Raw genomic sequence first — 27,500 nt, 5'->3', positions numbered from 1 at the left:
CTCTCTCTCTCTGTCATATATATATATATATATATATATATTATATATATATTTATATATATATAATATATATAATAATGTACACAACATATTTATATATACATATACATATATATCAATATACAACATATACATATATACATATTACACACACACACACACACACACACTCGCGCACTCACACACACACACACACACACACACCATGGTTGGTCCGAAAACCTAGGCACCCGAGGAGGCAAGAGCAGACAGTGTGAAACGAGTAACCAACAAAAATACCTCTGGCATTTTTACGGCGCAGGAGCCACGTTTACACTCTGGGGCCAGACAGCTGCACTTTTGCTGTCAACTGCATGCTCACCCACACACGCGCACACACGCACACACACGCACACAGATACAGTGCGTACACGAGCCTTCGCAAGCAGGATTCAAATGAGGTTAATATGCATTGCTGATCGTGGATTCCTGTGTCGTATGCGGGATTACTGGGCAGCCTGATAATATCAAGGTGAATTATCCGTTATTTTTGCTTTAGCTCATGCAAATATTTGCACACGCGCGCGCACGCATATATTAACACGCTCTTATGCATAAACGCGCGCGCACAGACTCTACATTGCACATAAACACTCGATCGTGTGTGTGTGTGTGTGTGTGTGTGTGTGTTCGTTCATTTATGCACATACATTTATTCATGTTCACAAGCACTCAGACACACACACGCACGCACGAATGCACCCACCCACTCATACACACACACGTACACACACACGCAATGACGCAAATGTGTATGCAGATGTTCTTGTATGTACGTGGACATGAATATTATAATTTAAAAGACATAAGAAACAGGGTTAATATTCCCGTAAAGACTAAAACACTCTTACTTTTTTATATCAACAATACTGTATTTAAAGACTATTCTTCGTGTTTTTCCGTTTTATTTTTTTTAGAATTTTTTTGAGTTGAGAAAAAAAAAATCGTTTTATCCAGATCGATAGAATATATTTCGTTGTTTCTTTTCTCTGTGATTGTTACCTATTTATTGTTTTATAACTTCCTGTCTGACCTTTGGTAGGGATAGTGTAGAATGAAGGGCAGTGTTAGGAGTCAGGAATCGATTTTGGTGTTAGTGGACCTTTACTAAGAAATGTGTACATGCATGTATATATATATATATACATGTATATGTGTATATGTATGTATATGTATATATGTATATATGTATATATATACATATATGTGTGTGTGTGTGTGTGTGTGTGTGTGTGTGCGTGTGTGTGCGTGTGCATGTATGTATGTATGTATATATATATATAGAATGGAATGTGTGCGTTTCCAAGTATATATATATTTTTTTTTGATTTATTCCTTTGTCATTCGAAAGAGCTCGGCTTCAGTAACCTTTGGAATCCCGTGATCCTGCGGCCGGATGCGATTTGGAAGAAGGAATTAGAGAATGAGAGAAAAAAAAGGGATCGGCACGTGCGTGGTCGGTGTTTTACGGTGTTTTTCCTCAAGACGGGCCACCGGAAGGGCAGGCGGACGCACACGCGCACGCGCACACGGACAAAAGCGAAACGAACACATACGCACGCACAAAAACACACACACACACACATACACATACACACAAACACACACACATACACACACACACACACACACACACACACACACATAAACACACACACCCACACACACACACACACACACAAATACAAACACACACACAAATACATATATACATACATACATACATACATACAAAAAAATAGAAATCTTATCTTTCGAACGAATCTAAGATTTACAATGCAGTCATGCCGTCGCGATTCGATAATAACAGGAAACGCATCTTTTAGAAAATGATCTTTAAACACGTAACTAAAATCGTCTTGGTATGTCACGTACACAAAAGGATGGTAATGGCGATGCTTATCATACCCACGATTATAGTGATAATGACGATAAACATAGTAATGATGATATTCTTGATGATGGTAGTGATAGTGATGATGACAATTAGTTCGAATTATGAAAATAGAAACGAACTGTGACGTACAACTTAGTATGTGATAACACACTAATGGTGATTACAACAATTAACTGAGGACTTGGTAATAAAGAAATAATCCTAAAAAGAAGTTACTATAACAGATAACTATAGCAACGAAGAATGATAGCCGAAAGTACGGAATAAGTATGCTAACGAATAAGAATGATAGCAGAAAATACGGAATAAGAATGCTAACGAATAAGAATGATAGCAGAAAATACGGAATAAGAATGCTAACGAATACGGAATAAGAACGATAGCAGAAAATACGGAATAAGAACGATAGCAGAAAATACGGAATAAGAATGCCACCGACAAACGTACCGAGAAAGAAAACCCGATAACGAAACGATAACGAATGGAATGCCAACAACAAATCGCGATAATGGCGAATGATCGCGAAGACAACAAACAAACAAACAAACAAACAAATCCAAGCGGCATTTATACTGTTGAGGTTTCTCCTTAGAGACCCCAGGGCCAGGGGGGTATTGTGCACGCGTGCGGGGTCAAACGTGTGTGTGTGTGTGTGTGTGTGTGTGTGTGTGTGTGTGTGTGTGTGTGTGTGTGTGTGTGTGTGTGTGTGTGTGTGTGAGAGAGAGAGAGAGAGAGAGAGAGTGTGTGTGTGTGTGTGTGTGTGTGAGAGAGAGAGAGAGAGAGTGAGAGAGAGAGAGAGTGTGTGTGTCTGTGTGTGTGTGTATGTGTGTGTGTGTGTGTGTGTGTGTGTGTGCGTGTGTGTCGGTTGGTCTTGTGTCTTGTAAAACGTTCACGCCGATGGAGACCTCTTGGCCGGGCGACCCTTTGGATTAGTATCCCTTTCTTTCCTTTCTCCTCTTTTCTCTTTCCCCCCCCTCGCTATTCGTCTCCCCCCCATCCTCCCCGCTATTCGTATTTCCCTCTTTCTTTTGTTCCCTTCGTTCTCTTCTTTTCCCCCTCCCCCTCTTCCACATTTTTCTCCCCTCTTCTTTTGATGATCACGATTATGGAAATGGCAATATTGATAACAACAATAATGATAGAAATAATGATAGTGATTATAAAAATAAACCAAAATTATATTCATGATAATAATAGTATTAATTATATTCATCATCAGCAACAGAAGACATAATATAAAAATAAATCGATTTCTCAAATGAGGGGTCGTTAATTAATAATTAAAATGAGTTATCAAACAACTACCTTTTTTAAATTAATTTAATTGTTCACCTGTTCTGATAAAGATCTCCCGCTTGACCGCAGTAACATCGCATGTGCTTCGACAGAACATGGCAAGGAGAACATGTTAAACAGAAAACCGAATATGATATATGAACAAGATCAGTATAACATGGTTAGGTTAAAATAGTTAATAGACTAGACTATCATTGCACGAATGGAGACGTTCAGTTCAACACGGCCAGCAAAGCATGACCAACAAACACAAACAACATTTTATATGGCCAACAGAACGCTAGCAGCATAACAAGGCCAACAAACCACGAACAGTACAACATGGCCAACAGAACGCTAGTAGCATAACATGGCCAACAGAACGCTAGTAGCATAACATGGACAACATAACGCCAGCAGAACACGAACGGCACAACATGGCCAACAGGACACGACCGACAGAGCACGCGGACGAAGGTGTGAGCCGAGCTATTGGTCGGCGGGGGCGTTCAGGCGGCGACAGCCTTGACCCCGGGGGCGGCGTCGCCACGTGCTCCGGATGTGGCCCCTGGGGAGACCTGTCCCTCTGGCTGTCTTGCGTCTTGGCCCCCCTCCCCTCTCTCTCTCCCCTCTCCCGTGTCCTCTTCCGGTCCCTCCTCTCACCCCTCCCGCCTACCTTGTTTTCTTCGTCTTTTCCCTCCACCTCTCTCTCCCCTGTCTAGTTCCCCGTCTCCTCCACCCCCTACCCATGTCCCCCTTTTATCATGTTGCCTTCTCCCAGTTCCATCCTTTCCCCTCTTCCCTCCCTTTCCTCCCCTTCCTATCCCTCTATCATAATCACACCCTTATTTCCTTCCTCCCTGCTTTCCTCTCTATTTCCCCTTCCGTTCCTGCCTTCATATCCATCCTCTCTTCTTCCCCGTCCCTCTCCCTCCCTCTTCTTCCCCGTCCCTCTCCCTCCCTCTTCTTCCCCGTCCCTCTCCCTCCCTCTTCTTCCCCGTCCCTCTCCCTCCCTCTCCTTCCCTTCCTCCCTCTCCCTCCCTCTTCTTCCCCCTCCCTCTCCCTCCCTCTTCTTCCCCGTCCCTCTCCCTCCCTCTTCTTCCCCGTCCCTCTCCCTCCCTCTTCTTCCCCGTCCCTCTCCCTCCCTCTTCTTCCCCGTCCCTCTCCCTCCCTCTTCTTCCCCCTCCCTCTCCCTCCCTCTTCTTCCCCCTCCCTCTCCCTCCCTCTTCTTCCCCGTCCCTCTCCCTCCCTCTTCTTCCCTTCCTCCCTTCCTCCCTTTCTTCTCCCATTTTCTGTCATCATTCCTTCGAAAGAAAAAATATAGACGGATAAGGGTAGAAAATTGCCGAGTTTTTTCCCCCCCTCGAGTGTGTGCTGTATCTGCGAAGCCACTGTGTGTTGTAATTATAGAAGAAGGTTTGGCGTGGTTTACTGTGTGTAGAGAGGGAACCGAGGGATGTGTTAAGCGAAGAAGACTATTAAGTACACTGTCATGTCCTTGTGAATGTGAAGATATATATATATATACTTGTGATCTGTTTAGATATTTGAGTTTTTTGCTTCAGGTAAATTTGGTGACAAGAATCAGGTGGATGATAACAGGATACGTTCTCTCTTCTAGCTTTTTAAGTTTTTGTCTCTCTCTCTCTCTCTCTCTCTCTCTCTCTCTCTCTCTCTCTCTCTCTCTCTCTCTCTCTCTCTCTCTCTCTCTCTCTCTCTCTCTCTCTCTCTTTCTCTCTCAATCTCTCTCAATCTCTCTCTCTCTCTCCAACACACAAACAAACAAACAAAGAAACAAACAAAGGCACAGACATACTACTCGATACGATTTCGTCCAACGACAAAATAAAAAATAAAAAATAAAAAAATAAAAAAATAAAAAAGCTATGCAGCACTCGGTTGAACTGGAACAAGGTAGAAGTGTCGAGACGCTACCCAGTACAATGTTTTATTTTAAAACGTCTGCATTTACACCAGTTCCTCCTCTGCCGTAAATTGCTCTTAATATGTTGGCCATGTCCTGTCTTCAGCGGATATAAGTCCACCGCAGCTCTGTCCTAACCACTTGTTCTTTGGTGTTGTTGTTGTTGTTGTTGTTGTTGCTGTTAAATTGCTTTTCTTTGTCCCGATGCTAATTCTTGGACAACGTCTTCGTTCTTTTGTTATTGCTTGTGGATGTTGATGCATTGCGAACTCGTGGTATGCATAAGGAAACGTCTGGATGCGCGCATGCTCTCTCTCTTTTTCTTTTCTCTTTTTCTTTATATCTTTCTCTCTCTCTTTTTCTTTCTCTTTATATCTTTCTCTCTCTCTTTTCTCTTTTCTTTTTTTTTCTCTTCTTTTCTCCTCCTCACACTCTCCCTCCCTCCCTCCCTCTCTCTCCACACTATCTATTAGAACTTACTCTACAGTCTCCCTGCCCTTCCCCCTCCACTCCCATACTCAGCCTACCCCCTCCCTCCCTCCCTCCCTCCCTCCCTCCCTCCCTCCCTCCCTCCCTCCCTCCCTCCCTCCCTCAGCCTCCATACGACCTGCCCCCAACCCCCCAACGGGCAACCCATCCCCCATCCCCCTACCCCACCTCCATTCACCCCCAGTCACACCCCCACCTCTCCTTGGCCTCTACCCAACCGCCCATCCGAAAGGCCGCCCGCCCTCGCTCTCCGGCCTGTAATGGGCGTCGTCCGTCCGCCCGCCCGCCTCGAGTTATCTCCTTCGGGTCGACGGGCCTAGACCCAAGGGCACGGCCGCTCATTAGGTGATGGTGACGAGATAATGGTGATGATGGTGGCGCGGGCTTCGAGATGGTTATGATGATGAAATGGTAGTTGTGGTGGAAGGAGGTGATGGGGTGTAATGGGTAGGGGGCAGGGGGTAAGGGGGAAGGGGGAAGGGGGTAGAGGGTAGGAGTGAGAGGGTTGAATGCGAGAGGGAGGGGGGGAAGGGGTAAGGGGTAAGGGGGTAGGAGTGAGAGGGTTGAATGCGAGATGGGGGTAGGGGAGAGGGAGGGGGGGAGGGGGCACTGAGGTTGAGAAGAACCCTCGGTAATCGGTTAAGCAGAATAAGTAATTATTACCTTTGCGTATTCTTATTTTCACTTATTATAAGTAGTCAGAATAGGTTAATGGAATAATGATTGTGATATTGGGTAACCAAATTCTGGATTCGTCTTGCAGAGATTTTGAATTTTACGAAACGAAAGATTATTATTTTTTCTTTCTTTTATAGACGCGAGATTTGGATATGTAACGATTATGTAACCAAGGCAAATTGATATCTTCTTTGTAATGAATTTCTCTTGGTTATAACCTTGATTACCTAACCTCCATGACGTAAAGGAATCTTTCTTCTGCCCAAAGAGCATCATAGACCTATAACTCGAGCAAGAAATGAAAATCCCAAATAATCCCGAAAATTAGAACCACGCATCTTAGAAAAAGAAAGACCCCAAAGTTCTCCCCCTCCCTCCCCCTCCCCCTCCCCCTCCCCCCCCCTCCACCCCCCCCCCCCCATTTTGGATGCTTTGGGCGCAGAGGACAAAATCACAGTCGTCCTTATTTATTGGGCCAATTATTCGTAATTTCGGAGTCTCTCGCAGTCCTACTTTCGCGACGTAAGGAGATGCTTCTTAATGATACATTTCGTGGTAAGTGTTAATGGGGGTTTGAGTCGTAGGATTGTAGGATGTTGTAGGTGTGTGTAGCGGGGGGGTGGGAGGGGGGCATAGGGCCCATAGTCGTGGGATTGTAGATGGTTAATGTAAGATCGTAGGATGTTATGGGAGTGTTATAGGATATAGGATTGTAGAATTGTTTAGCGAAGGACAAGCCACAGTCGTAGATGTTCAGGATTGGACGATTTTAAGATGTTAAGATTGTAGGAGTGTTGCAGGATATAGGATAGTAGGATTGTTAATGTTGAAAGATGTTGTAGGACCCGAAAACGAACGAGACTTGAGTTAGCATAATGCATTGAACCTCGCTCTGTCCGGATTCGATCCTAAGCACATTGTTATTTTTTAAACAAGGTTTTGTTCTAGAGGCAGTGAAAGTCATCATCTTTTATATATTTTTTTTTAAATTAAAATAAAAAATAGATAGAGACTATTCATCAGGTCTTGGGGGCAATTAATCGTACTGGATTATCCGAAGAAATGCGAGTTGACGGTCGTATCTCGAGGATGTATGTTTTGTGCTAAAGAGGTTGGTGTAAGACTCGTTCGATCTGCTTCGATTAACTGACATTTGATGCGTCCGAATGAGGGTTTTCAAAGAACTAAGCGTTTGGTAAACATTGAGGTGGTTGATTACTGCTGTTGAGGTTCTGGGACTTGATTTATTGGACAGCAGGCAGAAATCATTGTTTTTTTTTTCTCATGTTCTCTGTGTCTGTCTCTCTTTCTTTCTTTCTCTTTCTCTTGCTCTTTTGCTCTCTCTCTCTCTCTCCCTCCCTCCCTCCCTCCCTCTCCCTCTCCCTCTCCCTCTCCCTCTCCCTCTCCCTCCCTCCCTCTCTCCCTCCCTCCCTCTCTCCCTCTCTCCCTCCCTCCCTCTCTTTCTTTCTCTTTCCTTTCCACTCTCCTCTCTCCTCCCCTCCCCTCCCCTCCCCTCCATCCTTTCCCCTCTCTTCCCCCCACATCCCCCACCCCACAATCCCCCAACAAGAACCACCAAGAGACCTCATCATCCCGGCCGGCCGCTGAACTGAGATCCAGAGGCGCTCTCGTTTTCCCCCAAAATGATGCTGCTGATGCTGCTGTATATTTCCCGTCGCGGGGGAATAATTGAAGCCAGCAATTACTACTCTCATCACTGCCAGCTGCCGTGGACTAGCCGTGCTCCCTGGGGCTACTTGGGAGGGAGGAAGTCTGTTAAGCCTGGAAGTCATTTTTTGAATAGATTATCTTGCCCTTGTTTGGGTGTTCCGGCGCTTTGTTGAAGACGTAGAGGGATTTTTTTTTTTTTTTCAATCCTTTTTTTTGGGATTTTTTTTTCTTAATAATGTAAAATCGTTGGTGGTTTTGTTTTTAAGGAAAGGGATGGGTTTGTTTGTTTGTTTGTTTTTAGTACGTTATTTGGGATATCATATTTTTTTTTAATCTTTTTTCATAGGATTAGGTTAATTCACAACCGGATTAGGATTTTGGACTCGAGACCGGAAGGATTTTTTCTTTCTTTCTTTCTTTCTTTTTTGTTCGACCTCACGACGAAAGGCCTGTACCCGCATCCTGTACTAAGTCGACCGCTGTCGTACGTAATCTCGGTCGGGTGAGTGAAAGACGTGGCTCGTCATACCGGATGCCCGACCACAGCCCTCACTTTCTCTCGAAGTCGGATGGGTAGCGAGTGCGAGTCTCCATCGGTTAAAGATAGTTTTTTTTTTATTATTATTGTCTCTACTCGTTCTTCTTTTCACTTCTTAGATATTTTTTTTCGTCGTTTTAAATTCTTGTCTTTCTGAAGCATTTTTTTTTTTTTACGCGAGTCATGTGTTTTGTTTTTTCTCTAGTTTTCTTTTCTTTTCTCTTGATGATAATTCTTTATTTCCTTTTTTTTCTTATGTTTTTTTTTCTACTTAAATTTTTCTCTTTTTTCTATCTAATTCTGTTTCTTTGTTTTCTCTCTAATTCTTTTGCCTTTTCTCTTCTCCTTTCTAGTGGCATTTTGTGGTTTGTTTATCCTTCGAGAACCTTCTGGGTCGTAGTTTTTTTTTTTTTTTTTTCAAGGTGGTTTGGATGGTAAAGGTAGTTTGACGTTTATCTGAATTATGGCCTGACAGCTGTTTGACCCTGTGACTCCTTGAAGTTCAGAAATAGGCAAGACACAAAGGGAGTAAATAGGAGTAAGAAAGAAATTGGCTTCTCTATTTTATATCCCATTCTCCTATTCTTATCTCTATCTCCCCTCCCCTCCCCCTTCTATCTTCTGCCCCTCCCCCTTCTATCCTCCGTCCCCCTCCTCCCCTCCTTTCCCCCCTTCTCCCCTCTCCTTCCCCTCCTTTCCTCCCCTCCTTCCCCCGTCCCCCTCCCCTCCCCCCCTCTGCCCCCTTCTCCCCCTCCCCTCCTCTCCCCCCCTTTCATTGCTGGTCGCGTCACATTGTCTTTCGGAATCGATATCGATAAAGGGGAAATTCCATCAAACGAAATTACAAAGTTTGAAAGGAATGTAAGTCTTGGATTGGCGACGCAACAGCGAAAGCCATAAAGAACGGCGTCGTAAGTGGCAGTTTGTGCCTGTGTGATATCAAGGTTTTCCTGAAGGTGAAGGTGAAGAGGTGGGGGTTGAGGGGAAAGGGGAAGGAAGGGGGGAAGGGGGAGAGGGGAAGGGGGAAGAGCAGGGTGTTTTGAGGGGGGTCCTGGGGAGATAAGGAGGGGGGGAGGTAGTGGTTTGGGTGGATAGGGAGGGGGGGGGGAGGGGGAAGAAGGGAGAGGAGGGTAGCAGGGTGTTTTGAGGGGGGCACTGGGGAGATAGGGAGTGGGGGGAGGTAGTGGGTAGTGTGGATAGGGAGTGGGGGGAGGTAGTGGGTTGGATGGATAGGGAGGGGAGGGGGGAGATAGTGGGTTAGGTGGATAGGGAGGGAGGGGGGGGAGGTGAGTAAATCGTCCGGTGTTTACGACAGTGTGAGGCATGAATAGCTGTGTGATGAGGGGTTGTTTTAGCTTCTTTTTTCTTTTCTTTTTTTCTCCTAATCGTGGATTTATGTTTGGATGGATCGTTCGGTAAATAGGTAGGTTGATAGACAATTTGACAAAGGGATAGATAGACTCGTAAGTTGTGAGATAGATAGGTTAATAGACGAATAAATATAGAGATAGATCTTTAGATAAATGGGTACCTCGATAATTGCAGTGCAATCTAGCAAGCGCCGCAAAGACACCATTCGAAGCTGTCACAACAAGTGTTTATTTCTCCGCAGTATAGTGACTTGAAGCCTCACTGTCTCCGGTCCCGTGAAGGTAGTGGAGATTTCAACGGTGCCTTTGGTAGTAATCCTCATGTTGATTTATTTATTTTTAAAATTTTGTGATTGATGTTGTTCTGTTTGTTGTTGTTATTGTTCTGTTTTTTGTTGTTGTTGTCGTTATTTGTAATGGTTGATCTATATGTTTGTTTGTTTTGTAACGAGTATGTGGCAAGTTATGTTAGTGTGTTTGTTGTTATTTACAAAAAAAAAAAAATCACAACTGTTATTTGTTATTATTATTATTTTTTTCGGAATAACACAAATGTTATTTATGTTATTTTTTATCGGTTTCAGGTTGGAGAAAAGTGTTTCCCAAATATTTTCTTTATTATTATTTTATTTATTTTGATAGTAATTATGTATATTAATGATCTTCCCTTTTTCCCTTTGCAGAAAAGTGTGTCGCAACTGTAAATGCCCACGCGAGGACCACTGCGGCGGGGAGATGGCCCCCCCAGCGTCGCTCGCCGAGACCCCCCACGCTCAACCCCAACACCCCCAGCAACCCCAACTTCACAGCCACCCCCCACAACACCCCGCCCCCCCACACGCCCAGCCAGCGCAGGACCCGTCGACGAAGAAGCCGAGCGTTTCCGTGGGCGGGGTCTTCGGGGGGGTCGGGGGTCTCATCACGGACCCCCAGCGCCACAGCCAGAGCGATGACGACTCTGGCTGCGCCCTCGAGGAGTACACGTGGGTCCCGCCGGGGCTCAAGCCAGAACAGGTCAGTCTTGGGTCCTTTAAGAGGGGGGAGGGGGGAGGGGAAGGAGGGGAGGGGAGAGGAGAGGGGGGCTCAAGCCAGAACAGGTCAGTCTTGGAGTCCTTTAAGAGGGGGGAGGGGGAGGGGAGAGGAGAGGAGAGGGGGGGGGCTCAAGCCAGAACAGGTCAGTCTTGGGGTCCTTTAAGAGGGGGGGAGGGGGGAGAAGGGGGGAAGGAAGGAGGGGAGGGGAGAGGAGAGGAGAGGGGGGCTCAAGCCAGAACAGGTCAGTCTTGGAGTCCTTTAAGAGGGGGGGGGGAGAGGAGAGGAGAGGGGGGCTCAAGCCAGAACAGGGCAGTCTTGGAGTCCTTTAAGAGGGGGGGGAGAGGGGGGTATTTATGATTCCTGGGGGGAGGGGGAGGGGGAGGAGAGGGGGTTCTGGGGTTTTGTTTTTGTTTTGTGGGTGTTTTGTTGGGGGGGAGGGAGGGAGGGAGGGGTGGGGGTTTGGGTTAGTAGGGAGGTAGGTAAGTTTGGTCTTGTGGATGTGTGTGGATACGAATGCGTATTTAGGTGGTGGTGGTTGAAGGTTGTGTGTGTGTGTGTGTGTGTGTGTGTGTGTGTGTGTGTGTGTGTGTGTGTGTGTGTGTGTGTGTGTGTGTGTTACATACATAGATATATACATGTTTAAGTGTATATCTTCATCTATCTCTCCTTCTCTTATATAAACACGGTGCACTAACACGTAAACCCATTGAATTAGAATTAGAGAAGCGAAAGCCAAGCCCCTTATTAACGACATCTGCCGGGAGGATTAGGCTAATCCCAACCATTTACACTCTTCCCAATCCGACGCTCCAGCTCCAAGCCAAGCCAAGCCAACCCAGCCAAGCCAAGCCAAGCCAAGCCAAGCCAAGCCAACCCAGCCAAGCCAAGCCAAACCAAGCCAAGCCAAGCCAGCCAAGCCAAGCCAAGCCAAGGCAAGGCCAAAGTACTGCATAGGTCCGGCATTTACAACCAGCGACCATAAACCTACCGAATATGGCTAGTCTGAACCAGAAAGCGCTGTGGTGAGGGAGATAGCAGACGTATATCCGACCGGTTACGGATGGGAAGATGGAGGATAGTTAAGAAGAGGGAGAGGGAGGGGGAGAGAGAGAGAGAGAGAGAGAGAGAGAGAGAGAGAGAGAGAGAGAGAGAGAGAGAGAGAGAGAGAGAGAGATGGGAGGGTATAGAATCTAGCAGAAAGAGAGAGGAGGAATGGATGAGAGAAGGGAAGATATATATGAGAGAGAAGTTTACATTCGAGGAGAGAGAGAGAGAGAGAGAGAGAGAGAGAGAGAGAGAGAGAGAGAGAGAGAGAGAGAGAGAGAGAGAGAGAGATCACATACACTGATCTTATAAAATTACAAATATAGAGATTCTACCGAATACATGAAAATCCGTGTAGTGTAGTCTTTATCCCCCCCTATATTTTGATTTTCTTTCTTCTCTTCTTAAGATAAGGGAGTAAGGTAAGATACAAACAGCTAGTTTTCCAAATGAAGATATATGTGAGCGAGTTTTAACAAGAAGATGAGTAACGAGTTTTCGTTTAGACCTTGGACAAGATTAAGACCCACTTCACAGCGAGATAAGAGAAAATATTTTCCTCAGACTGGGGGATATAACATTTGAATATTAAAGCTTTCAAGGAATGAATAATTTAATGGCGGATCATTTGTGATTGATATTTAAACCGGGGATAAATTTTAAAAAAGGTAGTGAAGAAGTTTAGTAGTTATTAGAAAAAAAACGTATATTCGAAGAGATGTATGTTACGAAGCTTGCATACTCGAGTTATATTAAAAAAAAAAAAAAAAAAAAATACAGGATTGAGAGCTTGAAATTTTTAGTGATAATAAAATGAGGATTTGTCTCACACGGGGAGATGAATAGGTGTGTCCAAAGACCCGAAGATCTTGTTCTCGTGTTCTTGAGGAGATGGGGGAGAATTGAGAGGTATTTTGAGGTATTTTGAGGTGTGAGGATATGAGGTTGATCTCGATGACGTGTGTTGGGTAGTGAGGTAATTTGGTTGAATGGAAGTTCGATAGATTTGAAGTTTGTGGAAGTAGGTGTGTTTAGAGACAGCGGGTTGGCGACGAGAATGATTGTGTGAATTATTTATTAGCCGTTGGTAGTCGGTACGTAGAGAAAATCGTCTGTTTTTTTATGTATGATAAAAAAAGAAAATTATAAATAAATCAGAGATGGAGGTGTATATACCGAAAGCAGACCAACATTAATTTTACCCCCCCAAAAAAAGGTTAATGTTCTTGGACTGTTCATGTGTTACAGTCGCACCCCTTGCACTGACATGTGTTGAAAGAGACGTACCTACGCACGTAGCCCCTAATGAGGATTAGAAAAAGAAAAAATAAAGAGGGGGGGGGGGCTCAGAAGACTTCATTACCGCTTTTTTTTTTTTTTTTCTTCATCCTTCGTGACGGAACAGTTGCACTTCCCAGACACGAGTGCGGAACGTTAGGTATTATTTTGTCAGCACAAGACGAACTATTCATTTCTCAATCATTGTGAACACGGACACGCACACGCACACACAAACACAAACACAAACACACATATCACTGGGAATCATCTCATACATAACACAAGAAACGGGAGTTTTTTTTTTGTTTTGTTGTTTTTCTTTCTTTCTTTACACGTCCCTCGCCTCTCCTGAATGATGTGGCCTTTGTTTTGATGTTCTGGCGCGGGAGATCAATGGAGCGAGTCAGAACAAAGCGAGTAGGTGTTCGTCTCTCCAGTCCCCGCCCTCAGAACGAACAGCTGATGGATTCGAAGGTGTTGTCTTGCGTGTCACACGTCTGGCGGCTCCGCGGAACTCGAACAGATAATGCTAGAAAACCAAACCGTTTCAGTAGCACCAACATTATCATTGATATTAGTGCTAACACTAAGACTAAAACTAACACTGACACACACTAACACTGACACTAATACTAATACTAACAATGACACTGACACATTCTAACACCAACACTAACACTAACACAATAACGCTAACACTGACACTGACAATACTAACACTAACACTAACACTAACAATGACACTGACACCAATTCCAATAGTATATCACGACCTGCAGTTGTAGCACCACCAATACCATGACCAGCCACTATTACCATTACCAATACCTACAAACACCACCAACACCCACTATCACCACCACCACCACCACCACCACCACCACTACTACCACCACCACCACTACCATCCCTCCCTCCTCCACCCCCCCACCCCCCCTACTGTCCACTCCCTCCCCCCTCCCTTCCCCCATCAGCCCCAACACATAGGAGCTAACGGCAAAACTTGCATAAATTAAGTCCCAGCGAATCATTAGATGACTTTTTGCACGCCGCCACCACCGCCACCGCTGCTTCGCTTCGCCTCGCCCACAGACCGAGTCGAGTGCTTGGGCTTCGTTCGCTAACTTGGCTCGTGTCTCGAGTTCTGCTTCGAAGCTGACGGACGGGGCCTTCTTGGTTGGTGGTGTTGCTAAGGGTTGTTTTTTTGATTACTATTACTGCTACTACTACTACTACTACTGCTGTTACTACTACTGCTGCTGCTGCTATTGCTGCTGCTGCTATTGCTACTGCTGCTATTGCTACTGCTATTGCTACTGCTGTTACTACTACCACTACTACCACTACTACTACCACCACCACTACTACTACTACTACTACTACTACTATTGCTACTTCTATTATTACTATTACTGGTGGTGGTGCTACTACTACTACTACTATTGCTACTTCTATTACTACTACTACTACTGGTAGTGCTACTACTACTATTACTATTAGTAGTAGTGGTACTGGTATTTTTATTATAATTTATAGTAGTAGTATCATTATTACTACAATCATCATCATCATTATCATAATCATTATTCATCTTATTATTTATAATTTTCTAAACTGTTTTAACGTATGCGCACCGACAATTCATAGAATTCATAGGAAAAGATATATCATATAACAACATCCTCTTTGGCACTAATTTCCAGCAAATATATATAATCAGAGTTGATTTCCCTGCGAAGCATATCACTAGCGTTGTGCATTACGCCCCATGACATAACGCGCCCGTATTCCATACACTGTGATATACGACCCAAATTTTGAGTTAATGCCTGTTATTTCCATGATATTTAAGCCATTTGCGTGTACATTTCTGAGTTTTTTTTGTTTTTGTTGTTGGGTTTCTGTGTTTTTGTTATGTTTTTTGTTTTCTTTGCATCCCACGCATTTTCGTGATTGGTGAGAACGTAATTTACAACGTGAGTTCTTCGACAGAGACATTAACCTGAAGGAGGGAAGGGAAGGTAAAGGACTAGAATAATGTGGGAAGAGTGAGGGAGAGAGGGAGAGAGAGAGAGAGAGAGAGAGAGAGAGAGAGAGAGAGAGAGAGAGAGAGAGAGAGAGAGAGAGAGAGAGAGAGAGAGAGAGAGAGAGAGAGAGAGAGAGGGGGAGGGAGAGGGAGAGAGACAGAGACAGAGACAAAGACAGAGACAGAGACAGAGACAGAGAGAGGGGGCGAGAGAAGGATAGGATAGGGAGAGAAGGGTAGATACAATGACTGATGAAGGTCTTTGTGAATGAGAGAAGCAATGGATTCAAAGATAAAAGGAAATGGATAGAAAAAATAAAGGACAAAAACTGTGATTATGATATAATGATATAAATGATAACATTATGATGGTCATAACAATCATAATAATGATGAGGAATAAATAGACAATAGTTGAGAAAATATACAATAAAAAGAAAATTAAATAATCATAGTAATTATGTTGCCATACACGAGAGAAAAAAAAAGAACAACAATAATAATGATGAGAATAATAATGAATAACAAGTAAATAAATAAAGGTATTACTTTGACAATAATAGTTTATTTCGCCTGCTCTCGTCGGCGAGTCCTCAAGCAGTCTGCAGGAAGCTCACCTAAGGTCGCCGGTCATTAACTGATAAGTCCTGAAAAGCAAGCGGACTGGAAGACACATCTGGGCAGCCCCCCCCTCCCCCCCACTTTTTTTTTTTTTTTTTTTTGAGGGGGGGGGGTACTGGGGAGGAAAGAGATCGGTAGATACGTGGAAGAATTGAGGGAGGGAGGGGGTTTTGTTTGGTTGGTTGTTTGTCTGTTTGATATTCGTGTGTGGGTGGGTGTTTTCCTTTTTTTCTTTTTTGACTCGTTTTTCTTTGCCTCGTTCTCGCTATCGTTCTGTCTTTCATTTTTTCTTTTTCTCTCCCTTCCTCCCTCTTCTTCTCTCTCTCCTTCTACCTTTCTTCCTCTCGTTCTCTCCCTCCCTCCCTCCTTCTCTCTCCTTCAACCTTTCCTTCCCTCCCTTCCTCCTTCAACCACTCCCTCCCTCCCTCTCCTTCAAGCCTTCCCTTACTCCCGCCCTCACTCCCTCCTTCAACCCTCCCTCCCTCCCTCACCCCTCCCTCCCTCCCTCCCCCTCACCCTCCCTCCCTCCCTCACCCCCCTTCTCCTCACCCCCCCATTCTTCGCGCTCGGCCTCCTGCCTTGCACAACGAAAGGCCCCATTCCAGTGACGTGTCCTTAATGTAAATGATTATGAACAGGGTCATTAGCTTGCTTGAATAATGAGTCCAGACCTATTTAAGAATGCTGTCCCTGTTGCGCCGCTGCCGCACGGAACGGGGAACGGGGAACGGGGAACGACTGTGATGATACCAATGAGATTAGTCAAAAACCCGAACCTGGCTTGTTGAGCGGCCTGCCAACGCGAATTAATTTTGAGTGCGCGGTTTTGCAGTTGCGGTGTCGTGTCGTGTCGGCGCGCTGCTCGCCGGGGTCTCGTCTCGTCCGTCGCTTGGGCGTGGGTTTTGGTTTGGTTTGGGGAGGGGGTGGGGGGTGGGGATGGGGAGGGGGAGGGGGTGGGGATGGGGATGGGGAGGGGGAGGGGGTAACTGGTAACTGGGTTAGAGGGGTTAGGTTCAGTTTTCCTTGTTTTTTTTTTCGTTTTTTTTTAATTCTCTTATCGTCTTGTTTCTTGTTTCTCCTTTTTTTTCTGTTCTGCCTCCTCCTCCTCTCCCTTCCTTCTGATTTCCTTCTCGGCTTTCACCTTTCAATTCTCCTTCACTTCTCCTTCTCCTCCCCCTCACCCCATTCCCACCCATTCCCCTCCCTCCTATATTTCTCATTCCCTTCCCCCCCTCCTTTTTCCTTTCTTTCCCTTCCCCCTCTCTCTTCCTTTCTTTTCCTTCCCTCTCCCTCTTCCTTTCTTTCCCTTCCCTCTCCGTCTTCCTTTCTTTCCCTTCCCCCTCCCTCTTCCTTTCTTTCCCTTCCCCCTTCCCTTCCCCCTCCCTCTTCCTTTCTTTCCCTTCCCTCCCCTCTTTCTTTCCCTTCCCTCTCCCTCTTCCTTTCTTCCCCTTCCCTCTCACTCTTACTTTCTTTCCCTCCCCTCCCTTCCCCTCCCCTCCTCTCCCCTCCCCTCCCCTCCCCTCCCCTCATTCTTCCTTTCTTTCCCTTCCCCCTCCCTCTTCCTTTCTTTCCCTTCCCCCTCCCTCTTCCTTTCTTTTCCTTCCTCCTCCACTCCCCTCCCATTCCCTCCCCTCCCCTCCCCTCCCCTCATTCTTCCATTCTTTCCCTTCCCCCTCCCTCTTCCTTTCTTCCCCTTCCCCTTCCCTCTTCCTTTCTTTTCCTCCCCTCCCATTCCCTCCCATTCCCTGTTTTTGCAGTCCAACAACACAAATGGGGTTGCCCGAACGCCGTTAGTGTAACTGTGTGTGTGTGTGTGTGTGTGTGTGTGTGTGTGTGTGTGTGTGTGTGTGTGTGTGTGTGTGTGTGTGTGTGTGTGTGTGTGTGTGTGTGTGTGTGTGTGTGTGTGTTTATGTGTGTGTGTGTGTGTGTGTGTGTGTGTGTGTGTGTGTGTGTGTGTGTGTGTGTGTGTGTGTGTGTGTCAGTGTGTGTGTGTGTCTGTCAGTGTGTGTGGTTGTGTGTGTGTGTGTGTGTGTGTCTGTCAGTGTGTGTGTGTGTGTGTGTGTGTGTGTGTGTGTGTGTCAGTGTGTGTGTGTGTGATACAGACCCATTTAAAACCCATGCAGGATTCTGTTGACGTTAACTATTAGCATTAACAATCAGAGTCTTTTTTTGTTGCAAGATTTATGGCTGGCTTTTGGTATGTGATACGCTGTGCGATAATGAATTGTTCAGAGAGATAAGAATAATCCACTTGTAAGTCGCCAAGATTCTTCAGCGATTGTTATCTGTGTTTTGACGACGGGGGGAGGGGGAGGGGGGGGGAGAGAGAGACAGATACTCACTCAGACAGGCTCTGAATTATGTGCGGGGATCTATATGTAGGCACCCATAAATAAATGTGAGCGTACACACGCACGTACAACGCACACACAACACAACAACACAATACAACACCACACACCACACCACACAATACAACAACACACAACACAACACACACCACAAACACAAACACAAACACTAATGCAGACACAATTTAATCCGCATTTAGCACACATCCCCCTGCGCCACGACAAATACACCAATGCAAACACACACAGACTCTTACCGTCCCCCTCCCCCACCCCCTCCCCTGTCTTGTTCATCGACACAATTAAACATTTGATACACGACCGTAATTCTAGGATCCCAGGACGCCATCCACAGGCACCCAGGAAATGATCTCCGTTCCCACACTACTTAAGACGCTCCTCCGCTCGCCTGTTCACTCGCTCGCTCCTTCGCTCGCTCCTTCGCTCCTTCGCACGCCGAGTGTTTGTGAAAGTCGGGAGACCGTAATTCAATAATCCCCGAATCGTTAGAGAGGGTGAGGGAGAAGGTGAGGGAGAGGGAGAGGGAGAGGGTGAAAGTGAGGGGGAAGGAGAGGGGGGTGAGGGAGAAGGGGAAGGAGAGGGGGGTGAGGGTGAGGGAGAGGGTGAGGGAGAGTGAGGGTGAGGGAGAGGGAGAAATAAGATGAGGATGAGGGAGAGGGTGAGGGGAGGGTGAGGGTGAGGGAGAAGGTGAGATAGGGGGAGAGAGAGGGTGAAATAGGATGAAGGAGGGGGAGAGGGGGAAGGGGAAGGAGAGGGTGAAGGTGAAAAGGGAGTTTGAGAGAGGAGGAGGGTGAGGGAGAAGGGGAGAGGGGGAAGGAGAGGGAATGGCAGAGGGAGAGAGAGAGAGAGAGCCAGAGCGAGAGTCGATAATCTATCGAAATATCACGTTTCTTCGATTAATCGGATCCCATCCCTCCTTTCTTCGGCCTTTGCCCCCCAGTTCTTCTTCCTCCTCCTCCTCCCTCCCCTTCCCTTCCCCCCACAACCACCCAGACCTCCCCTACGCCCACTCACACCCACACGTCATCTGGTTTAATTGCGATGGGCGTGCGATAGGATCACCGTGGATTTACCGTTCAGGGGGGGGAGGGGGCGCATTTAAGTTCGTTGTTGCCCCCGCTATGGGCTCGTGGGTTTTTCTTCTCCTTTTAGCCCCCTATCCCCCAGTCCAACCCTCCCCCCTCTATCCCTCTCCCTCTCCCTCTCCCTCCCTCTATCTCTCTCCCTCTCCTCCTCCCTCTCCCTCTCCCCCACTCCAACCCTCTCCCTCTATCCCTCCCTCTCTCTCTCTCCCTCTCCCTCTCCTCCTCCTCCTCCTCCTCCTCCTCCTCCTCCTCCTCCTCCTCCTCCTCCTCCTCCTCCTCCTCCTCCTCCTCCTCCTCCCCCTCTCCCTCTCCCTCTCCCCTGTTCCATCCCGTATCCTATTCTTTGCTGAAGGATGGTTCTCTATCCCAATCCTTTTATTCCATTGCCTATTCTTTGTTTGGGAGATGGTTCCTATTCTCATTCGACTATCCCCTTCCTTTTTTTAAATAGGGGATATCCTCAAGGCTTCTTTTATTTCTGAAATTCCTATTCCCCCTTTCTCTTCCAGTGATATATCCCCTCTCCCCACCCTTCCCCTCCCCACGTCTATCCCTCCTTTGTGCTAGGAGATCTCAACCCTTTCCCTCCCTCCCCTTCTCCCCTTCTCCCTTTCTCCCTATCCAGACCCTCTTGCTAGGTAATAGCCTTCCCGATTACCTCTATCCATTAAATCACCATTCCTCCCCCCCATCCCCCCATCTACCCCTCCTAACCTCCATCCTCCCCCCTTCCCTCCCCCGTCCCACCCTCCCTCACCCCTTTTACTAGAAGAAACTTCTCAGCCTCATCCTCCACCACCCCATCCCCCCCTACCCCAGGATTAGGATCCCCCCCAATCCCGGCCATAAAGTCATCTGCATGCGCCATTTACACTCTCTAATCCGCCTGTAAATGGGACTCCCTTCGATGATTCAATCGCCGCCATCTCCTCGGGGGCTGCGTCTCGAGGGGGGGGGGGTAGGGGGGGAATAGGGGGGATAAAGGGGAGGGGAGGGGGCGATAGGGAGAGGGGATGGGAGGAGAAGGGGGATAAGGGGGGTGGGAGGGGAGAAGAGGAGAGAGGGGGAGGGGAGGAGAGAGAAGAGGAGAGGAGAGGAGAGGAGAGGAGGGGGATAGGGATAAGGGGGGATAAGAGGGATACTTGGGTGATGGCATCTTTTCGCCGTCTGGGTCTCCACAAGGCGCTGCGATGTGTAAATCTTGGGATGAATCCTTCGGCCGAGGGAAGTGAGATGTTAAAGCCGATTTATGCATCGGGTGTGAAGACCTTCGGGTACGTGATGATTTACTCGCGGGAACGCGCAGAAAGTCGGGGGTGTAAAGTTTGTTGTTTTTTATGGTGTGGGTCTTTTCGTCTGAAGAGGAACGAATGGGGAGAGGGAGAGATAGAGAGAGAGAGAGAAAGAGAAAGAGAAAGAGAAAGAGAAAGAGAGAGAGAGAGAGAGAGAGAGAGAGAGAGAGAGAGAGAGAAAGAAAGAAAGAGAAAGAGAGATTGAGAAAGAGAAAAGAGAGACAGAGACAGAAAAAAAGAGAGAGAATGAACACTTACACTCACACAATTTATCTAATTGCACACCTACGATTGCCCACGAATTGCTTAAAAAAAAAAAAAAAAAAATCGCATCAAAGGCGCGCGACGACAGTGCCTCCCGTCCCACAGTGAGCCATAAAGGAGCCCGCAGGATGTCTTCATAAAAGAGCTCGCAGGATGTCTTGGCCCGCGCGCGCCGAGATGCTCCTGAAGCCGGGAGATCGTGACGCCACAGTTACGGCACCTCGGACGAGCATCGAGGTAATTGCAGGAGGAGCCCGTGCGTCCTCTCCCTCTCCTCCCTCTCCGTCTCCGTTTCCCTCTCCCTCTTCCTCTCCCTCTCCCTCTCCCTCTCCCCTCTTCTCTCTCCGTCTCCCTCCCCCTCCCCCTCTCCCTCTTCCTCTCCCTCCCTCTCTCCCTCTCCCTCTCCCCTCCCTCTCCCTCTCCCTCTCCTTCTCCCTCTCCTTCTCCCTCTTCCTCTCCGTTTCCCTCTCCCTCTCCGTTTCCCTCTCCCTCTCCCTCTCCGTTGCCCTCCCCCACTTCCTCTCCCTCTCCCTCTCCCTCTCCCTCCCTCTCTCCCTCTTCCTCTCCCTCTCCCTCTCGCCCCTCTCCCTCTCCCCCTCCCCCTCTGCCTCTTTGCGTCCTTGCCCCTGTTCCTGCTTTTGCTCCTGCTTTGACTCCTGTCTCTGCTCATTCCCCATGCCCTTGCGCTGGCTTTCAATCTGCCGTCTCCTGCTCTTGCTTCTGCCTCCAGTCCTGCCTCTGCTTCTCTCCCCTTTGCCCACGCTTCTCTCTCTATTCCTGCCTCCTGCTTCTGCTTCCTGTTTCTGCTGTCCGTTTTTTTGGATTGTCCCAAGAAGGAATTTTGCGTTAAAGAATCGACTTTTTTCTTTCGGGTAAGGGGAAGAACAGAAAGAAGGAGAAAGAGAGAGTAAGAGAAAGAGAGAAAGAGAAAGAAAGAGGCAAGAAAAGGTAAATAATCACAGATTCCTTTAACACACATACAGAGACAGAGAGAAAGAGAAAGAGAGAGAGAGAAAGAAAGAAAGAAAGAAAGAAAGAAAGAAAGAGAGAGAGAGAGAGAGAAAGAAAGAAAGAAAGAAAGAAAGAAAGAAAGAGAAAGAGAGAGAGAGAGAATCCCCATACGCCCTTCTGCCGCCCAGAGCTCTCCGTGTTGTCATAGCTGAGTGTCGGCGCCAAAAAAAAAGGAAAAAAAAGTCGATCCAACACGGTGATCGACGCGATTAGGTGTCGAGAGCCCAGCGAAGGAGTTTGTTCTTCGTGGCCGTCTGTTGTGAGAGCATATCGACTCTTGTTTTTCTTCTTCTTCTTCTTCTTCTTCTTCTTCTTCTTCTCGGTCGAGCAAACTAAGTCTCTTGACTCACTTCACTCCCTGGGTCGAGGAAACCAGCTCTTACTACGCTTGTCGACCGAGGAAGTTTGATTCTTACTTTTCTTCTCGGTCGAGCAAACTCTTACTCTTACTCTTGCTTCGCTTCTTCCATTGAGCAGATTAACTCTTCAACGTGTCCTTCTCGACGATCGATCAAGCTCACTTCATCTCGACTTCATCTCGACTTCGCTGCTCGACACCTCTTGCTCGACCCAACCGACTCTTCTTCTCTTCCCACTCTTACTTCCTTTCTTAGTGAGAGAAACCGACTCTTACTTCTCTTCGCGATCGAGCAAAACCGACTCACTCTTTACTTGCTCAGCAATCACGGAGGGCAGCGACGAGCTTGCCCCCGCACCGCGCGCCATGACTCAGCGCTCGCTCCCGCTGACGCCAGCAGCACCAGCAGCACCAACGCCAGCAGAGGCAGCAGAAGGAGCAGGAAGGCCGGGGTCACCTCTCGCACCTCACGCCACCTCCAACCTCGCCGCCTCTCCAGTCGCCACCGCCGTCGCAACCACACCTGTCACCACATCTGTCACCACACGTGTCACCACACACGCCGCCTTCACCTACGTCGTCGCACTCTTGTCTTTCACTATCGTGACGCGTCCAGATCGTCTGAGCTGTCTCTTTGTCTCTCTGTCTCTCCCTCCTTCTCTCTCTCTCTCTCTCTCTCTCTCTGCCTCCCTCCCTCCCTCCCTCCCTCCCTCCCTCCCTCCCTCCCTTCTCCCCTCCTCCCCCCCTCCCCCCCTCCCCCCCTCCCCGTACAGACATATATATATATACGCATATCGGTGTCCATATCTCAGCCGTCTCCCCCTCCAGGACACATATAAACCACCGACAGGAGATTACAGTATTCCGCCCTGTACTTCAGCCTCGAGGCACCTTACCCCCCCTCCACACCCTCCCTCCCCACTCCATCCCCACCCCCATCCCCACCCTCAGGCAGCGAATCTAGTTGAGGAATGAGAGAGGGAGAGAGAGAGAGAGAGAGAGAGAAAGAAATAGAGAGACAGAGAAAAAAAAGAGAGACAGGCAGAGAGAGAGAAAAAAAAGAGAGGGCGAGACAGGCAGACAGGCAGAGAGAGAGAAAAAAAAAGACAGCGACAGAGAATTAGACAGACAGACAGACAGACAGTTGTTTGTCAGGTGTCACAGCCTCCGTCCTCGCGGGACTGAGCAGAGCATAATTCGTGGACTGAAGAGGGACTCGTCACAAGAGTATAATTACACCCGACTCGTTGTTCACCCACACGCTGAACTGGCCAGATTTTGTCTTGATTTCCATTCGTCTCGTCTGGCTAGCAGTCGCTGGGGTTAGTTAAGTATATCTAGTGTTTTTTTTTTTTTTGGGGGGGGGAGAGTTGCTTTTGGGAAATTTCATCGTGTTGGGGTTGGGGATGGTGGGTAAGGAGGGGGAGGGAGGGGGAATGGGTAAGGGAGTGGGAGGGGGAGGGGGATAATGAGACAGAGAAGGAGCCGGATAATGAGACGGGAGAGGGATAATGAGAGGGAGAACGAGAACGAGAGGGAGAGGGCGATGGAGATGCCGAGGGAGAGAAAGAGGGAAGAGACAAATCAAAAGAGAGAGGAAAAGTAGAAGCAGGAGAAGCGAAAAGAGAGAAGAAAAGAAGAAAAGAAGAAGAAGAAGAAAAAAAAAAAAGTGTCAAACCAAAAGTCGTTTCGCCACGTATCCGAAGACCCTCACTGCAAACATTCACAAATATGTATAAACACATTTTTTTCTTCTTCTTTCTTTCTCTCTTCCTTTTTTTCCTCCTCCTTCGGGAGTGACAGGGCGCTCGAGGGTCTGCGTGCTAACCCTGCCTGCCCACTAATAGCACGACAGCGCGGCCACGACAGCAGCTCGTAAACAGGGACCTCTCGATTAGCTTTAACCTTTTCACCGTTTGGAAATTGCTAGCTCTGCTTTAATGGCTTTTTAAAGGACTCTATTTCTATATTGGATGAAGGGGGTTTACGTAATATTTTTTTATGGGATTTGGTCGTGTGGGAGGACCTGATTTATGCTCATTATTATGATTTTTCTTCTTTTTATTGTGAATTATTTTATCGAGTTTATCGAGTCTTTTTTTTCAGTATGTGGTCATTGTTTTTTTTTTCTTTTTTTGTTATTTTGCTAGGTATTTTATGCTTATCGTTTTCTGATTTGTCGTTATTTGGGTAGCATTTTGTTATACTTATTCTCATGATTTTGTACTTGGAACCAAAACCGACATGCGTTTCATTATCTACCATAAAAACCGATGCAATATTTACGAAGAACCATTAGGGGAAAAAAAACAACAACATTAACACCGCCGTCAGGATACGTGTGCGTGCGTCTGTGCGTGCGTGCGTGAGTGAGTGAGTCCGACGTCCGTATCTGTGTCTGATCTTACGACAAGGCCCCTCCCCCCAAGATGCACCACCAACGCATCGGCAGTAGCGGCATCGTCGTATCTAACGTGATGCGGATGAGGCAGGACAATTACCGATTCGATATTTACGAGGTTGTAAAACGACTCACGTGAAGTCCTCGGAAGCGTCCGGGGGGGAGGAGTCCGGGGGGAGTCCGGGGGGGGCGGGGGTAGGTGGGGGGAAGAGGGGGGAAGAGGGAGGGGAAGAGGGAGGGGAAGAGGGGGAGTCGTTAAAGTAGTGCCTCGGAAAGCAACGAAATCCCATTATAAATTCTGACACTTAATGGGGAGGGGGAAGGGGAAGGGGAAGGGGAAGGGGAAGGGGAGGTGGGGGTGCTTGGCTAGAGAGAAATAGAGGTGTATCAATTAAGTCTACGAAGGGGTAGTGGGAGTGGGGGGAGGGAGGGAGGGGGAGGTTCGTGTGTATGTGTGGGTGTAGGTTGGTTGTTTCTTTATCTATACCTCATTTGTCTAATCTATAATTACACTCACTGACACACACACACACACACATACACACACACACACACACACACACTTACACACACACACTTATACACACACACTTATACACACACACACACACACACACACACACACACACACTTACAGTACATATATTGTACATCTTTACGTAAAACCATTGTATACCAATACATACATACATGTACGCATTCCCACACACATACACACACGAGTATAACCGGAACTGATAGGGAAACATGCACGGGATTCCCTTCAGACGTCCAGCCTCGTGTTGACATGCACTTGAGCGAATGACAAGGCGTCATGTCATGCGAACTCGAGATCCCGCCGGCAGCTCTGAACTCCTAACTTTTCTCTCATTATGTCAAGTTCATTAGCATAATGGTCTCGTGTGTGTGTGTGTGTGTGTGTGTGTGTGTGTGTGTGTGTGTGTGTGTGTGTGTGTGTGTGTGTGTGTGTGTGTGTGTGTGTGTGTGTGTGTGTGTGTGTGTGTGTGTGTGTGTGCGTGTGTGCGTGTGACCCCGAAACACAAACAAAAGTTTCGCGTGTCTCGTGAGCAACCCGGTTAACGCCGTATGCGGCCTCGTAAAAACATTTCCTTATTATTCTGTTCTGTTGTGTCAATGATCGTCGGGGTATTGTGAGTTGCAGGTGATGAGTGGGAGTGCAGAGGGAACAACAACCCCCTCAACCCTCCCCCTCTCCCCCTCCCCCTCCCCCCTTCTAACTAACCCCTTTTCTCACTAAAAATGAGAACAAAAAATCATGAGGAAGTTGGTTTCTCCTTTTGGGGGTTTCGTCTGGGTGCTTCGGTGCTTCGTTTCGGGTGTCGGAGTGGAGGTACGAAATGAAAGAAGAAGAAGAAGTAGATGAAGGAGATAAAAGTGCATTATTAGTAGTAAAGATGATGATGATGATAATTGTTGGAGTAATAATGATAGTAATGGCTATGGTGATATGGTAATAATAGTGATAATAAGAATGATGATAATGATAAGAGAAGATACAAAGCGAAAAGAAAGCGAAAAATACCAGTACCAATGATATGATATAAACACTGAATTTCACACGGTCTGCTATAAAAAAAATATATATATATATAATAATGATAATAATAATCTCGGAATATATCCATCACTCTCTTCATCTCGACTTCGAAACCTCCCTTTCGAAAAAAAAAAACGAAAAATCCCACAGCTTTCTCATCTGGTATAGGCACCATCTTAGCACCCACATATTTTACCTCTCCTCTCCTTTTTGTTATATTCCACCTCCCTTTTTTTGTTGTTAGTGCTCCCCCAACACGAATCAGTCAGTCAGTTTAGCAGAGTGCGGTCGTGTTCCTCAATAGCCGCTTGGAATGCAGCAGGGAACGGCTGGGTGGAACCTGCGGCGTGTGCTGGCCCTGGTAATTGAGAGGCTGGGGTCAAGGTAGTGTTGAGCCACGCACGGATTTTAAGGGCTACTTGCTTACGCTCTGGAGGTTGTGGTCTTCTTTTTTTTTTTTTTTTACTCTTCTCTTGGTTGATGTCTCTAGTCGTGGTGGTTGTGGTGGTGGTGGAAGAGCTTATGTGGATCTGGGTGGTTGATTTCGGTTGTTAATTTTTTTTTTCCTTCTTTTATTTTTTTTATCTCCCTAGTTTTTATTTTTGTATTTTTGACTAGTCTTTTTTAGTAGATTCTAAGGATATTCAATTCAAGTTCGTCAATCAGATCGTAAAGATATCTTATTGTATATATATTTTTTTTCCTGAGAACAACATCAACAATGCCACATGAATATTCAGTACCTGCATAACTCCCGTAAACTCTCAAGACCGCAGAATCACAACCCATTTCCACACACACACAGAAACCGCCACCATGATGCCTGACCGAGAAAACCGAATTTCTCTCTTTTTCTCACAAAAAAAACACACACACAAGCAAGGCATCAATCGCCTCCTGTTGTATGAAAATCACCGGGTTTCTGCGCCGAGAGTGGTATGTTTAAGAGCCACCTGTTCCTCGTACCCCTCGTCAGCCCCTCCCTCACCTGGTCGGTATGCTACCAGCCTCTCCCTCACTGCTCTCTCCCTCACTTGGACCTCAACCAGCCTCCCTCACTGCTCTCTCTCCCTCACTTGAATCTAACCAGCCTCTCCCTCACTGCTCTCTCTCTCTCTCACTTGGACCTCAACCAGCCTCTCCCTCACTGCTCTCTCTCCCTCACTTGGACCTCAACCAGCCTCTCCCTCACTGCTCTCTCTCCCTCACTTGGACCTCAACCAGTCTCTCCCTCACTGCTCTCTCCCTTACTTCTACCTCAACCAGCCTCTCCC

At 47.0% G+C, this 27,500-nt stretch overlaps 1 protein-coding gene across 1 annotated transcript in view; it reads left to right on the top strand.

Moving 5' to 3' along the window:
- The window catches only part of LOC122260718 (uncharacterized), a 269,854-nt gene that overhangs the window by 191,644 nt on the left and 50,710 nt on the right, over window positions 1-27,500 (top strand). The window contains exon 2 of the mRNA XM_086556521.1: window positions 10,565-10,895. Within this exon, the coding sequence (XP_086412647.1) occupies window positions 10,565-10,895 (331 nt within the window). The remainder of the gene's footprint in view (window positions 1-10,564; window positions 10,896-27,500) is intronic.

The sequence above is a fragment of the Penaeus japonicus genome, unplaced genomic scaffold, assembly GCF_977035675.1.
Source record: "Penaeus japonicus unplaced genomic scaffold, GWHDUDI00000001_assembly GWHDUDI00000032, whole genome shotgun sequence".
Taxonomy (NCBI): Eukaryota; Metazoa; Arthropoda; class Malacostraca; order Decapoda; family Penaeidae; genus Penaeus; species Penaeus japonicus.
Note: the sequence above shows the minus strand (reverse complement) of the source record. Positions and strands in the feature narration are given on the sequence as shown.